Source organism: Talpa europaea (assembly GCF_964194135.1).
Source record: "Talpa europaea genome assembly, chromosome: 10".
Taxonomy (NCBI): domain Eukaryota; kingdom Metazoa; phylum Chordata; class Mammalia; order Eulipotyphla; family Talpidae; genus Talpa; species Talpa europaea.
In genome coordinates this window covers 72,233,586-72,249,964 of record NC_140077.1, presented here as the reverse complement: position 1 = coordinate 72,249,964, position 16,379 = coordinate 72,233,586, and the positions used below count along the sequence as shown (strand labels likewise).

Here is a 16,379-nt window from a genome sequence, read left to right as displayed (position 1 = left end):
TATTAACACACTGAGGCAAACATGCTGGCAAATATTTTAAACTTTTAATTTTTCTATTTGTTGATTCACAAAGTCTCGCTCCATGTTAAAGTACTTATCATTAGCATAACATATGATAATCAGTACTCATGGAGCATAACAACCTATTTTTTTTTTTTAATTTCTAGGTAAGCCTTAATTTCCAGTTGTGCTTGACCTATGTATGCTTTGCTAATATGTATGGTTTGTACCTGTGTGCATACTAATGCCCCTTATTCAGAAATGTAAAATTAATGGTACTAGCATTTAGTTATAAGAAAAACTCTTCCAAACTTAGAAGGTAGATGAGCAACATGTGAAAGAATCTTTCCTTATCTGAATTAAGAAGACACCTATAGTGAACAGAGGTGTGGAAAGAGGAAGAGGGGCAAGTAGAAGTAGAAGAAAAGAAGGATATTGACTAATTTATACTTAGGAAATTAATTTGAGACAGCAAATGAATAAATCAACAAATGCCCCATTTTTATTTTCCAAATAAAGAAAGCACTGAAAAAAAAACAACAAATATAAAGTTGATTATTAATATACATTTTAAATAGGAAAATTTGGAATATCCTACATATCATAATCCAGTTCATCTAATACACTCCTCTGCCGACATATCCAACGCATCTTCATCTGCAGTCTCTTCTATCTCTGGCAAGTTGCCCCAAAGTAGGAAGTTTATACCTGAAAATAAAAGGTCATAAAATTACTTAACCCTGACTACTGTTACAACTCAGAAAATTATAAATGAAACTTTATATGTTAATATTCTTATATTAACCATAATGTCAGCAACAAAGCAAAAAGCTATTAAAGAATCTACCACAAATAAAATTATGTAACATTATTCATCTAGGACATAAACTTTCCTCAAATCCTTTTAAACAAAGGGCTTGAATTCTAGAAACTTAGAATTCAAAAGGACCTCAGGAGTTACTCAAGCTCTACCTCAGCTACATTATGTTATAATCACTCTACAGTGATCATTATTTTCAAATAAATTTCAATACTTTTAAAGAATGGCTCCATTAAGAAAAGATCTCACAAGATCTTTTTAGATTAGTTGTTCCTTCGGAGTGTTCACAAAGAAGACCTTAGCAAGTCTCATCTCCTTAATAAACATAAAAGTAGATGGTGTTTTTTATCTGATTAAAAAAAGCTAAGTTTTGGAGCCAGTATTAACATGAAAAGTAACCCTTGATAAAGATGGGCTTTATTCTAGAATGTCAATATAGAACTGTAACCAGGTTGGTGCTGTCAATAAAACAAACAAAAGAACCATCTAAAATCTCATTGTGGGCCTCCCCGGTGGCGCAGTGGTTGAGCGCTGGGTTGGGAAGCTGCCCGCGGCCTCTGCGGCGCCGGTTCGATCCCCGGCTGCTCCCCGGCCACCGGAGAGGGTCCCACATGGCGCGCAGACCTCTCCTGCCGCCCGCTGCTCCCCTCAGCAGTGTACTTTGGTCCTTCTGCCTGCTCTGCTCCCTGCTCTGGCTCTGGTGAATTCTCTCACCCTCCCGCGCTTCTGACTGTACCCAGTGCTTGTATAAACAAAACAAACAAACAAATAAAACATGCCTCTATTTTAAAAAAAAAAATAAAATAAAATAAAATAAAATCTCATTGTGAAAAGACAGATTTCCTATTGAAGAATCCAGTGCAGGTATGTACCACAAGACCATAAATATGATAGAGGCTAATGAAATAGTTTAATCTGGGCATGCACTATATTACACCGTGAAAGCTCTAAATTGATAAAAAATCATTGTTAATTGACTTCTAGGAGAGTCCAACAAGAAAAGTCAACAAGAAAAGCAAATCACAAGTTGTCCAATTGTCAGTGTGGATACGAGGAGGATTTAGCAACTCTGGAGACCCATGCTATGCACGTGGACATAGAGACTGAATGGTGGAATGGGATGAACTCGTGTTTGGAGATGTGGTTTGCAGGTTCCACTCTGCCAGTACACCACGGGTGTTTGCACTACGTTTATTACAAGGGTATAAGATCACAATAGGGGGCTCCCTGGTGGCACAAGGGGTTAAGATGCAGCACTATGAAGCTATCTGCAGCCAATGCAGGACAAGTTTGATCCCCGGCCAGGGAGGTGACCCACACAGCACAGCAGACCTCTCCTGACTCGCCTGCTTCTCCCCTCAGCAGTATATTTCAGTCAGTCTGCCCATTCTGCCCCCCACTTTGTCTCTGGTGAATCCTCTCACCCCCACACCTCTGGCCTGTACCCCAGTTCTTGTTTGCATAAATAAAATCTTTTTTTTTTTAAAGGACCAGAGATAATACATATCATCGTTTTATGTGTTATGCTGGATGTATGTATCTTTTCTAATTTGCTTTTTTCACTCAACATCATATGTCCACGTTACATAGGTTAGCTCATTTCTTTTTACTCTGTAAAGTATTCCATTGTGTAAATTAAGAAGAAAAAACAACAACTATGTATATATATAGCAAATATAGCAGTTACCTTCTGCTAACTGTCCACTTTGGACAGGTGTCCAAAGTAACACTCTAGGTTGTACCCTGTCACATAGTTGAAACAATAGAAACAATCAACTGTCCTGGCTGAAACAGTAGAATCCAATCAGGCAACAAATTAACATCTACTAGATACTGGTGGGGATACAGAAGTCTACCATAATATTTTCCATGATTTTTTTTTAAAGGATTTTTTTTTTAAGTTTTATTTATTCACACGTACAAGAATCGGGGTACAGGCCAGATGTGCGGGAGAGTGAAAGGCTTCACCAGAGACAGAGCAGGGCACAGAACAGGCAGACTGACAAAATACACTGCTGAGGGGAGCAGCGGGCAAGACAGGAGAGGTCTGCTGCGCCATGTGGGACCCTCGCTGGCCAGCTGGCATCAAACCAGCGCTGCAGAGGCTGCAGACAGCTTCACAGCATGGTGTTTAACCGCCTGTGCCACCAGGGGAGGCCCTATTTACAATGATTTTTTTGTGTGTTTGAATTGTTTATAATAATAATAATTAAAAAAAAATCCCTCCTCCACCTCCACCTTATCCAAGAATGAGTGGTCTCTGCCTTTGGTAATATGACACTAAATAGGGAAAATCTATGGGATGATTAGAACCTGTAAAGGTAAGTGGAGAGCTGAAGTCAATTTGCCTTTGAAAGTATTTGCCAAAAATCCCAGGGAATTTGGACTGAAGTTTCTCAAGTCTCATCAAGGAAGTTTTGGGAAATCAGGTCTACATATGAAGGCTAGACTATAAGGTAGACTTCTTTGTATAAAGTTTGTGTATGTATTCCTTGGATGCTGCTGATTCAGGTAATTCAAGGACAGTTCCAATGCCATTAGAAAGTCTGTTTTATTCAAAGCATCTAGAAAATCTTGCTTTAAATCACAATATGAGGGTCACAAAAAAAGTTTGATATTTTTGGAGTCAATACTCAGAGACATAAGTAGCTTAGCACAATTGGTTCAAAGGACAAAAAATAAACTAAGAGATTGGATCTGAGAGAAGCAGCACCTTCCTTTCTCTGTTAAGAAGGGAGGAAGGAAATCCTGTGATCCATCTGTTTCTCATGGATTAGATTCAATGAAAATGGAATAATGTTGGGCTTTTATCTTTTAAAAATTGACCAATATTAAAATAAAAATTGAAAAATCTCCACCCTATGTTTTGAATTCTGTGAAGCAGGAAAAATAATATCAAAGCAGAAACTTCCTTTAATGTGTCCCATGAGCAACACAAACATTTCTGGAGGTCTAAATGAAGAGTCCACATCTCAGTTAGGGGAGTTCAGGATAAGTCCTTGCTCAAAAATGGCCTTCTGAACAGAGTCATAAATTAAGAGACCCAAATAATAGGTTGAGAGCACAATTGAACACCAGGTGATAAAAAAAAAGTCAGTCTATAAAAACCCAAGTTTAATTGAAGGATTTAAAGACCCTGACAACCTAGCTTAAAATTCATATTTTAGTCTTTGAAGGCAAATCATACTTTAAAAAAAAATGAACATATTGTAAGTTCTGAAGGAGACTAAAATATACATTTTAAAATCTGAAAAGTATTAGTGCTAACTTAGATCCACAAGTTCTTTAAAGTCAACTTGATCTGTTATATAAACAGATATGAGACACATGTGTCTATAACAAAACTGAATGGTTCCAGACAATGTAAAATGTATTCTCTAAATGTCTTTAAGAACTGGCTGTATATTTTCCTACTAAATAATTAATATAACATATTGGTATTTAGTATTAAGCAAAATTGGCTAAAATTCCAAAATAATTTAACAGAGATAAAAATGTCTACTTTTATCCTGAAGCAGTATCACCAAATACAGTGGTTACCTAGTTATCCTCTCCCAAGTCCCCAATGCCCCAGCCCCCCTTGTGCGAATGCTTGGGGGCTCTAGCGCCTGCTTGGGGGTTTGAGAGTGTGTGCTCTCTCAGTCTCTCTCTCTCTCTCCCCTCTCTCTCTATCTCTTTCCTCTCTCTCTCTCCCCCCCATCTCTCTCTGTCTCTCCTCTCAGACACACACACACACACGCACACACACAATCTGAAATCTTCTATAATTCTCTATAGAGTCATCATATGTATCAAGGCAAACATTTAAAGCACTCAAAGTATTAATTTAAGACAACCAAGGAACTTAGCCAAGCTTGAGTCTCTTAAATACAATGCTGGAAACAGAAATGGCAATGAATTTTGGTTAATAGCTTCCATAAGTGAATGTTTGGGATAAAAAGGATTAAAGTTTCACTCTAGAGGATCGAACTCAGGTAAGGTTTTAGAGGGAATTCTGAAAGAATCTATTGGCAGCTTCACTCAGGTAGTGATAGACAAATTTAATTTTATTTTTTTGATAGACAAAATTTAGAGTAATATCTGAGTCTGTTTTTCTTACCAGTGGAGTCTAGTCTGTTAATACCATATACTGCCTGGCTGTGAAACATCCAAAAGTGTCCATTGTTGCAGGAAAGAAGGCAGGAACAACATGGAACAATCACATGATAACCTACAATGTTTCCACTAAAAAAGAAAGTAAATATGATTAGATACTATGTAACTCCTGGCTATATAAGCATTCTACTTGTTTATGTAAATAGATAGATTATATAGAGACATCGTTTCCTCCTAACAACCTCCATTACTGAAATAATTGGGAAGGAAATTACTCTGAGAATGATTCCAGTTCTACTGTCAACAGTCAATAGTCTTTGGGAAGCAAAATAATACTAGCATATTCAGTTTCTTTGCTAGTATTATTTTATCAATTCTCCCTTTAGAAGCTTGTTTCTAGATGACATAAGGTTGTAATTTGTTCTGTAAAGCATCCAAAATTGATGTGCTGTACAGACAAAATACATTAAATAAACTCAGTGCTGTGGGTAAAGGATTTTGCTATCCCCAGGGATGTGGCAAGTTGGGTTCTTATATGTTCTAGTTCCATGCCATCACCAAAAAACTGTTTTAACAGATGGAAGAGTAGGAAGACAGCATGAGCCCATGCAAACCAAATACAAGCTGGCTGCTCTAATTTTAGTTTTCATGTTTTTGAAGGAATTTAGAAATAAAGCAAATCCATAGCTTCTAGAAAAAGTTGCAAAAGTTTTTACTATCTTCAGGATTATCTGCATAATTATAAGAAACTCATTTCTTCATTTTTTTTTTTAAAACAACTGGTCACTATTAAATAGAATGATTATACAAGGAACATTTTAGTTAGTACATTAAGAAAAAATGATAACATGAATTGCTTATAATTTGAGTTACAAAATTCCTATTATAGATTGTTTCCACACTGTGAGATGTAGGAATCAGTCATTTTTGTGAGACCCTATTAAAAAAATCCTAGGGCCTCCCTGGTGGTACAAGGGGTTAAAACACAACCTATGAAGCTATCCACAGCCACTGCAGCACGAGTTCGATCCCTGACCAGGGAGTTACCCACATGGCGCAGCAGACCTCTCCGGTCTTGCCCGCTGCTCCCTCAGCAGTGTATCTCAGTGGATCTGCCTGTTCTGCTCCCCACTCTGTCTCTGGTGAATCCTCTCACTTCCCCCCCACACACCTCTGACCTGTACCCAGTTCTTATGTGCATAAATAAATAAATCTTAAAAAAAAATCCTATAAAAAGTAGCAGTCACCTAAAGTATCTTTTAATCATACTCTGCTTGAAAGGTAAACAAATGATAGCAAAGTTGTTCTTGGACTATGACCTTCAGCTATTTGTAAGACTAGATTACAAAAGTAATCCATTCATCCATCCATCTATCTACTCACCCATCCATCCAACATTTATTGAGCATTGAGCACGGTCTAGATACTAGGAATATAGTGGTGCTAACATGGAGGTAACATTCTACTAAGGACACATCAGATAATTTTGTGTCCTTGTTAAAATCTTGTCAATGGCTTCCCATTGGTCAAAAGTGAATACAAACCCCATTTCATATTTAGGGCTAGATCTGTCCTTTCCAAAACAATAGCCATTAGCCACATGTGGTTATTGAGCACTTGAAATGCAGCTAGACTAAATTTAGATGTGCTATATAAGTGTAAAACATACACCAGTTCACAGACTAAGAACAAAAAATAGAAATGTAAAATTTAGCATTAATTACTTATGTTGGTTGCATGTTGAAATAATATTTTGGATATATTAAGTTAAATAAAATATTTTAATATTAATGTCATCTGTTTCTATTTTTTTAAGTGGGACTACTAGAAATTTTCAAATTACATATGTGGTTTGCATATTTCTACTGAACAGCACTGTTCTAGATTCTGACTATATTTCTAACCTACTCATACCACTCTCCTGATGCTCACATGTCTCAGTCACACCAGCTGTCTTCTTTGTATTTGTTGAACATGGTAAGTTTCTTCTAGCCTTGGATTCCCTCTGTGTGTAACGTTCTTCCTCTGGTTCCTTTTCTTTTTGGATTCAGTTCCAATGTTACCTTCCCTGACTGTGCTATCTAAAAGAACTCTTCCTCACTCTCCCAACCTCTATTATTTTCTTTGAGGCACTTCCCACCCTATTAAATACCTTATTTAAATATCTTACTGAATGATGGCCTTCCTACTAGAATATAAAGTACAAAGGCCAGTGACTTTGTCTTGTTTATTGCTTTATTTCCAGCTCTTACAACAATGACTAGGTCTTGATAAGATTTTAATATAAAAATAACTTGAATGCATTGAAGGAATGTAATAAAATAGTCATTAACACACAAGAGGATTTTTGCTCATTTAAATGACTAGGATTATACTTTATAATTCAAATCTCATTTAAATAAAAGAGTCTCAATTTTCTTCTCTCTAGAACAGGATTCATACCACTCAAGTCTGTTCACCTCTCTAAAGATAACAAGTTTCATCAGTGTTGTAATTTTAGTTTATCATGCCTTTCAACATTCATAATTCATTTGATCTTCACAACAACTCTATAAGGTAAACATAAAGGATATTTAAATATCTGTCTTAAGGAGACAATGTCTAATCTTATTAGGTTTCTATTTTCTTAAGACACAAATTAAATAAGGAAATAAAAGTTCAGAGGTTTAATGAGTTTACTCAAGATCATATAAAGAATAAAATAAACCAAACCTGATATTTATGACTGTAAATCCAAGTGTTTGTCCCCCTAAACTACATTGCCTTGTTCTGAAAATTAAAGCAGATATCTGTGAATGCAATTTGAAAAATTGCAAAATCATGTACAAATGTAAAGTATCACTAAATCCTTTTGAAAAAGAGCTTTATATAAAAAGTGGTTCTTCAATGGCTCATTGCATGGGTTATAACCAGTACTTGATGCAGCCCACGGAATCTTTCTCTGTGCTTTGCTGTCACCATCCATCTCCCAGACTCAGGGCTATCTAGAATACTGCCACAAATTACCATTTTAAACATGCAATGTCCTTCAGTTTACATTTGCAGATTTCAGTGAAATAGCATCTTCCAATGAGATCCACTGCACTGGAGAGGGTAAAGCATAGAGATTGTTAAGGCGAATTAAAAAAAAAAAATCGCTGCAAAAAAAAAAAACCACAGCATGAAATTTACTAACTTAAGCATATTAAGTGTATAAACAAGAGTGTTAAATGTATTCACATTGTTATACAATAAATCTCCAGACCTTTTTCATCTTGCAAAACTGAAACTCATTTATTAACCAACTCTCCCATTTCCCCCTTTTCTTAGTCTCTGGCAACCACCATTCTACTTTCTGTTTTTGTGAATCTGACTACTTTAGATACCACATGTAAGTGAAATTATACTGTATTTGTTTTTTTGTAACTTATTTCCCTTAGGACATTGTCCTCCGGGTCCATCTTGCAATGTATAGCAATCTTTTAAAATTAAATAATATTTCAATCATATATATATCACTGTGTTTATTTGTTCATCTGTTGATGGACATTTGGGTTGATTTCACCTCTTGGCTATTGTGAATAATGCTGTCAAAAACATGGATGTGCAAGTATCTCCTCCTCCAGATCCTGAATTAAATTATTAGGATATATAACAAGAAGTGGGCTCGCCAGATCATATATTAATTCTGTTTGCAATTTTTTGAGGAGCTGCGATACAGTTTTCAACTTAACAAATGCAGCATAGCAGCTGCAATTCCCACCAATAGGGTACAGGGCTCTAGTTTTTCTATATCCATGCCACCAAAACGTACTTCTGATTGCTACTTAGTATGAATTTTGTAGACCCAGAGAACTGAAAGAGAATCTGAGTATATTTTGTAAGACTCAGTTAATATTTTTGAACTCACTATAAATGTCTGACAAATCTTTCATTAAAAAAGTCTTACATGTTCATTGATTCACACACATCTTAGTACATTAATCTATCATCATTAAAACCCCTGCAAGGAAGAGTAGACAATAGGAAAGACCTGATTTTATTCTAGACTCTGGTTTATGTATAACAATTCATATAACTAAGCTTATCTTATGACTGTATTATTATTTACCACTTATTGCAAGATAAGTGAACTAATATTTTAAATTTGTATGTATGTGTGCCATGAAGAAGGAAAAGAACTAGACCACAAATCATGGGAACTTTGCAACAGTTGGTTCCAGATTAATTGCAGTGCTTTTTTCTTTCCACAACAGACACACAAACACAATGGTACATAAAATATAAACCCATTTACTTTGCAGTAAGTGAGAATCTTGGATTTATCATTAGATATGACTCCATTTAAACAAATTCAGAAAGATTTCAAAGGAGGAAGAATCTCAGCTTTGAGTATATTTACAAATATCTAAAATTTCCATTATTATCATGAAATTCATTATGATTATTAGCTTGCCTCCTATAACTCTGTGTCCAAAGAAAAGCTGTTTGCCCATATTTTGGATAATCACTCTATTATTTCAATGATAAACTATGCTATAAAGCTTTGATAAAGAAGTAAATACTGAAAATCATGTAAAGTACATGATTGACTGTGGAAAGAAAACACCTTTATAAAGCTAGAAAAAGGTAAATTTGAGTGAAAGAAAATGACAATTTTTCAAACAAAAAGCAAATTCTTAAGAACTATATACCCCAAAGTGGGCAGTGACCCAAAACAGAACTTCAAAGGATTTAATTATGAAAACAAGTGCATAAGTCTACAAAATAGGCTTTATTTTAGGGACAAGTCTTTGTTTCTTCCCATAAAAATCTCTGCTTGAGAGACTCAAATCTCTCCTTGAGAGACTTCTGACCTAAATGGATTATGGATCCAGATTTTGCATGCAGAAATAATGGTGGAAAACCACGAGGTTTTCTTTCTTTCTTTTTTTTTTTAGTGTAAAACTTTATGGATAAAGACTAAAACTTCAATGGTCTCTCCAACAAAAAGGAAAATCTTGCCTGAATTCACCTAAAGTCGAGGTCAAGGGCTTGGTTGGGTGAGTGGCAAGGTGGGGCCCGGCACAGCGCCAGGGATCCAACCTAGGGATGTGGTCACATGACTGGAATTGAACTAGAAGCATGACATCAGGACTGACCGCTGCGGCCAAACCTCAGACTTTGTCCAGACAGTCTGCCCATTTAGTTATCCTCCAAGGGGATCATCAGACTGCTGCGAGCGGCTGCATCACCTAAATGATAACCTCCGTGCTGACTCCCCGACCTCCACGCCACACTCTCCCCTTGCCCGCCACTGGCATGACTTACTTGGTCGGAGGGATGTCTGTAGAGAAAAGGTCTATTTCGGTATCAGCCAGCAAAACAGCCTTCATTCCCCTAGAGCTGAGCACTTGTTTACAGAATTTGCAACATAAGATGGACACGCACCGGTCCTTGAAACTACAGCTGCTGGTAGACATGGCGCCGCGAAACGAGGCAGAGTGTGGGGTTTTGAGAATGGACACACGAGCAAGGCCCTTGCTAGTTTGACCCCTGAGTTAAAATTATAAAATCAGTCGAGAGGCCAGCCTGGCCTGGGGCTTTCCTAAGCACCGAATTGGGAAGGAAATGAGTTCTTTTGTTTCCCCCGTTGGAGGGTAAAAGTACTATTTATTGAGTAGGACAGAAGCAGCAAAGGTCCTTTTAACTTTCGGGGAAGGGGGTGGGGTTGGAGTGGGGGGAGCGAGCCGAGCTGCAAGGGTCGCGGGGGCTGCAGGCAGCGTCCCCCTTCCCGCGTCCGAAAGGGCCCGCCGGGCTGGCACCCCAGTTTTCTCCAGCACGGCCCCCCGCACAGCGTCTGCTCCAGGAAGGCCTCCCTCAGCCTGAACCCCAGCCCCGGAGCGCTCCGGCTCCTCTCGGACCCCTCGAGGCGTCCCTACCACGCCTCCTCTTTGGAAAGCTTTCTTCTGTTGCCAGGGTCCCGGAATCGCCTCAGCTTTCCCCGCAGGAACGAACCCCGGTCCTCCTCGGAGGCTCGCGCCCCCCCTCCCTGCCCTGCAGCCCCCGCTTCAGCGTTTGCTTTCGCGCTCCCCTCCCCTCAGCTCTCCCTCGAGCCCGCGGCCGTCTCCTCAGGTCCCTCCCGGACCGGCCTCTCTGAAGAGCGCGGTGGTGTCGCCGGGGCGGGATGAGGTCGCCTTTGGGGCGCAGTCGGCGTTCGGGCCGCTGTCACCGAACACGCCGGTTTTTGCTCCCTCTTCCGGTCTCTCTGCCTTTCCAACCTGCTGTCAGTTTGAATTGCCAGCGCCGCGCGCCGATTGGGAGAGCTAGAGTTCGCCCACGTCCCTCATTGGAAGACGCCGGACCTGCCCCTGGTGAGATCTTAGTGGCAGGGCGCCTGTACGCCCCGCCCCAGTAACGGTGCAGGGATAAGATCGGCGTTCTGGTTGGTCGAGCTTGGTTCCGCCTCCGATATCATTGGTCAGTTCCGGGCGAACCCTGCCTTGGACAGCAGCAGGGCACGCCCTTCGCGTTTCTTATTGGAAGAGGTCCCACCGGCCTCTACTCTCTATTGGCTAGAATCCTCCTTAAAGCCCCGCCTCTTAACTTAGGTTCAATTGGACATGCGGTCTCTTAAAGAGTTTGCGTTTGGTTCTTGGTTCCATCTTAATCCCGCCCATCAATTCTACTTTAGGGTTCGGCCAGCCCGGGAGGAGTTCACTCTGTGACCACGCCTCGGGAGTGCTAGTCACACCTCCAACTTTGGCCAGCCCCTCCTTCCATTCCAGGCCTCTCTGGATCAGCCGTTCCTATTGGCTACCGGCCCCATCGGTCGATAGGAGGCGGGCGGTGATTGGTAGGGGGGTGGGCTCTACTTCCCGGCGGGGTCCCGCGGAGTTGGCCCAGGCTCCTCCAGGGACGAGGGGACCGAGCTGCGTAGAAGCGGGTGGCGGGGAAGCGAGGGGCGGATAGCCCTGAGAGGGAAGCGGAGCCGGGGGCCCGAAGCCCGACGCGTCAGAGCCAGGTAAAGGCTCCCTCCCTCTTCCCTTTCTTCTGCCCGGCCGCGGGACCGAATCCCCGACTGAGCAAACCCTGGCAGGGGCGGGAAGGGGAGGACGCGGATGCTGCTCGCGGCATCGCCTCAGCGGAGCCGCCCGGAATCCCTCAGACCGCCTCCCCGCAGCGCTCTCCAGACCCCCCGGGCAGCCCGGAACTCCTCGGGACGGCGCCTCTGCGCCCTCCGCCGCCCGGCCGGGGCTCGGTCCCGGCTCGCGGGCCGCCGCGCCGCCCGCACCCAGCCCCTCCCCACGCCCTCCGCGCGCGGCCGCCGGGTCCACCCTGGGGCGACCGTCTTGGCATCGGCAGCCACAGCCGCCTCCCCCGTCCCGCCTGGCGGACCGCCGGCGTCCAGCGCGGGGCCCGGGGGATGGGGCTCGCGTAGCTTCCGGAGCCGAGCTCGTCCCGGTCCCGGTCTCCCGCCCGCCCGCGAGGGCCCGTCTTCGCATTCCCGGACCCTGGTCTGGATCCGCGAAGTTGCGAACATCCTCGCGTTCCACGCAGCGGCGCGGCCCGCGCCGCCTCCTGACCCCCGCCCGAAGGGAGTCCTCGCCTCGCCCGCCCCGCCTTCCCGGCGCGTGCAGAAGCCCGGGGCTCCGACCCTCGCGGCTCCCGACCCCACCTCTCACCCCTCCCCGCTTCCTGCCGCCCGGACCGCCGGGCCGCGGCGCCCCTCTCCCTCCCGCCGCGCAGCCCTTCCCCGGCGCGGGGAGCGAGGGCGGCCGCGCGAGGCTACGCCCCCGGCGCCGCGAGGAGCGGGGCGGCCGGGAGGGAGGGTCGCCGCCGCGGCGCGCCGGGGAGCGGGACTCCAGCCCTGCGCTCCGCCCGCCTTTCTCCCGCCTTCCCGGCCGGGACCGGGGCGGGATCTTCTTGGGCACCTCCTGGTGCTGGGACGGGAGACCGCGACCCTGCCCGACCCCCTCCCCGCCCCCAGCCTGGGATTGGGTGCGGGATCGGGGGTAGCTGGGCCTCGGTGACCAAAAATACTGGGGGTGGCAATAAGAGCCACCCTTGTCCCTGGCTTGGGGGAGGCGGCGGCAGCTTTCCGCCCCCCGCCCCCCGGTTTTCCCGACTCCGACCCTCGCCTCTAACCCGTTTCCTGCTTCTGCCGACCACATTGTTTTCCTGGATGTGTCCCGTGCCGAGCAGGCGTTTTCCTGCAGATCTCCACCCCCCTCCCCCCCAACATTTTGCTGCCAAGAGAAGCTAGTAACCAAAAACAAAACAACGGGGAGGAGGGGCAGGAGGTGAAGAAAAGTTGTGCCCGGGTGACTCGTCCCTCCCCGGCTTTGATCCCCTTTGATGTCCTGGGAGTCGCCCCCGCCGGAGCTCAGGGGCCAAGTCGGAGTCCGGGCCGGGAGGGCTCCCTCCGGCTGGCCGCTCCCGGCTCCGGCGGGCCTCGGGAGGCCTCCGAGGTGCCGCAGTCCCCGCCCGGAGCCCCGCGTTCCCGCCGCAGTCCCCACCCTGAGCCCGCGCTGGCGGCTGCTCCAAAGTGTTTTCTTAAATCCGGAGGGAGCTTCCTTCTTCCCCACTTGGCAGCGCCCGGCTCGGGGGCACGCGGCGTCTGGGGAGATGAATGGGCCCAGGCCCGGCCGGCGATCGCGTCCCCTACTCCACCCACGCGGCGATTAGGGTCTGCGTTGGGGCTGATCGCCCCCTCCCCTTTCCCCTGCATTTACAGGCAAGTGAACCGGAGCAAACGACTTCCGATCCCGTCCGCGCCGCTGCGGCTCCCGTTTGGGATTTGATTTGCAGCATCTTCCAGCCTGTGCAACAAAAAACCGCGAAGCACGCCCAGCCCTCCCCCGGCACCCCGTACGCACCCATTCCCTGCCGGGGACACAGCTGGGCGCGTCCACACCCCCGCACCCCCACACCATGTTGTGCGGAAGGACTTCCACTCCCCGCCTGTGTCGTTGATGTCAGACCCCAGGCCAGCCTCCGGGCGCTGCAGTTCTCCTGGCTAATGCTGAGGCTGCGGCTACGGCTCTAGTGCAGGAACCAGCCGCCGCCGCGCCCGGCCCCAGCGCCCACCGTCTGCATGTGCCGGCGGTAGCCGCCTGCCCAGCCCGCAGCCCGCGCTCCCCGGAGCGCTGGAGACCACCGCGGGGGGCCCCTTCTGCCCTCGGGAGAAGCGGTCTTGGAGGTATTGATCTCGGTGGTTGGATTTTTCCCGTGGATCTATCAATTCACAATTTGAATTTGGAAGAAAGAAGAAAAACATGACGTCTCCAGCCAAATTCAAAAAGGATAAGGAGATCATAGCAGAGTATGATACTCAGGTCAAAGGTAAGGGCTTTGAAAAAATAGAATAATGCATAAGCCCAGTGGGCCATTTAAGCACGTATTTCCACCCTGATTTGCAGGATGTTCATTTCTTTGGGTGGAGCAGGTGGGGTTAGGCTGACCACCAGGGGTGGTTTCATGGATGGGTCTGAGCCTCCAAGGGGTGGGTAGTGTCGGGGCGACAGGCTCTGGAAAGGGATCTTTGGAGTGGGCTTTAGATTTGGCTCTGGGCTGGCCATTATTTTGGCAGCCCTTTCCTCCGGGCTGGCTAGGGTGGGGGAGGGGCAAAAGGTTCTTGGAGAGAGAAAGGGGGCAGATTGCTTCTGGGTGTCAGGGTCAGGGTTCCTTGAAGGACAAGTGAAATCTGACAGGTGTTTGGGATTTTATTTCTGAGGTTGAAGAGGAGTCCAGGCAGAGAAAGGCAACCTTGAGAAGGGGTACCATTGGAGAGCCCTGGGCGAGGCAGGGGTTTTTCTGATGCACTGTATCAAAACATGACATTTACTGTGGCATCAGACATGCAAAGTCTGTAGCCACTTGGGTGCACCTGTATCTGCCTGGTCTGTGGTCACCCTGCATTCAGTCAGAGATCGGAAAGAATAAGGTCACTCACTCAGTCTCCTCCCTCACCTACGCCCGGAATGAATCGGGTTGGGATTTAGGAATGCTGAGTGGTGCTGATTCTGGAGAATGGGAAGACATAATTGTTTAACCCTCCGTGGTGTTACCCACTGCTCCAGAATACATGCTTTTAAAGGCCCACTTCTCTCTCTGCAAAATGTGAAGGGTAAAGCAAAACGTGGACCAGGAGAAACCAAATGACCTGTCTGCACATTTAGAGGACTGCCTGATTTGGCAGTGACTCAGAGTCCCTTCCTAGAGAGCCTTTCCTTAACCAGCAATTCCCATAGGAGGGGTTCCTGCCTGTTACAGAACCCCAGCATGTGTCTGTGCAAGGCACTGTGCCTTCCTGGTCAGTCACTGGCAAGAGTCCTGAGGCTCTTGCCCACTGACACCTCAGCTGGGGAGTGGGAGAGGTGGGTGGCCTTGAATGTTACACCACATGGTTGGAGCTCTGGGTTTTCCTTTGTTTCAGAGTGTAGAGGGAGGGGCCCCTCCTTCTTTCCCTGCACCAATGCAAGGAGACCTTTCCTATCATAGAGGACTTAGGAAGGTCCAAATCTTTCCTTTAATGATTGCCTGGGGTGGGATAGAGGTGGAGCTTGAAATGGGCCCCTGTCTTTTGGAAGGTTGGAAGGTAGTTTGGAGACCCCATTGTGCCTCTAGGATGTTTTTAATGTCACCAGCTTGGTCCTTGCTGGAGATGCCCTGAGGGACCTTCTATCTTCTTGGCTGCAAATATTGGTGGGTTTAATACAGTGGTAGGGGAGTTGACTGATTGATAGCTTCAGCTGAACTGGGATAGGGAGAGGTGTGGTTGTGAGTTATAATTGAGGTCTTGGCCTCTTGTCACTGTTCATAATCTGGGCCTGTTTTTGTAAACAATGGGCCACTGGCCTTCATGTCCTGTCCAGATGCACTGCATTCTGCTCTTGGAATCTCCCCTGCAGTTTTAACCAGATATATCATTCTTTTTTTTTTTTTTTTTTTAACACATCCTATTCTGAACTGTTGCCATAGGGAGTGTTAATAACTTTGACTTTCCCAGATTTCTCTCCAGTAGCATACCATTTGACTAAGGTGCAAAGTGATTTTACATGTTTATTTTTTGGAAGGTTGAGGGCTGATAGGTGTTAATAGAATCGTTTCTGCTGATTCCTTATTGGCGAAGGCTTTCTCATGAGCCTCAAAATTAAACACTTTGTGTATTTACAAACATTGCTTATTGAGATGATGTAATGCAGTTGGCTATTTGGGATTTCTCTTTAACCTTGCCACTAGCAGGGGGCTGTTTTGCTTTGCTCTGATACTTTTCCTTTGATATTATTCTATTCGGAATCATAGAATTTTATAGATGGTTGAGCATGATGTCTTACCCAGAGAAGGTGCCCGATGAATGGTTTAGGAACTCATTTAAATGGTTTAGTGCCTCATTTTACAGCTGAGGAGAGTACAGAGAAATTAAGAGGCTTGCCCAAGGTCACACAGCTATGTGGATTAGAGCTGAAAGTAGAAGCAGGCTACACACTCCCAATTTTCTATC

At 45.0% G+C, this 16,379-nt stretch overlaps 2 protein-coding genes across 7 annotated transcripts in view; one reads left to right on the top strand and one right to left on the bottom strand.

Moving 5' to 3' along the window:
* Positions 1 to 613: 613 nt before the first annotated feature.
* FAM72A (family with sequence similarity 72 member A) lies at positions 614 to 10,356 on the bottom strand (the record flags this gene model as incomplete). 3 transcript variants are annotated; one of them, XM_084246324.1, is made up of 4 exons in its annotated part: positions 614 to 708; positions 4,920 to 5,044; positions 7,922 to 7,999; positions 10,205 to 10,356. In XM_084246324.1, 4 exons carry the CDS (start codon positions 10,354 to 10,356, stop codon positions 614 to 616), a joined length of 450 nt encoding a protein of 149 aa, XP_084102450.1. The 3 variants fall into 3 exon arrangements, with proteins under 3 accessions (XP_084102450.1, XP_084102451.1, XP_084102452.1); XM_084246325.1 differs by having other exon boundaries at positions 10,325 to 10,356; XM_084246326.1 differs by lacking the exon at positions 4,920 to 5,044 and having other exon boundaries at positions 654 to 708.
* Positions 10,357 to 14,151: 3,795 nt separating this feature from the next.
* SRGAP2 (SLIT-ROBO Rho GTPase activating protein 2) overlaps positions 14,152 to 16,379 on the top strand; it is a gene marked incomplete at both ends in the record, with an annotated part of 230,296 nt that continues 228,068 nt past the window's right edge. For all 4 annotated transcript variants that reach the window (XM_084246216.1, XM_084246215.1, XM_084246214.1 and 1 more), the window contains one exon: positions 14,152 to 14,218. In XM_084246216.1, coding sequence (XP_084102342.1) covers positions 14,152 to 14,218 — 67 coding nt within the window. The remainder of the gene's footprint in view (positions 14,219 to 16,379) is intronic.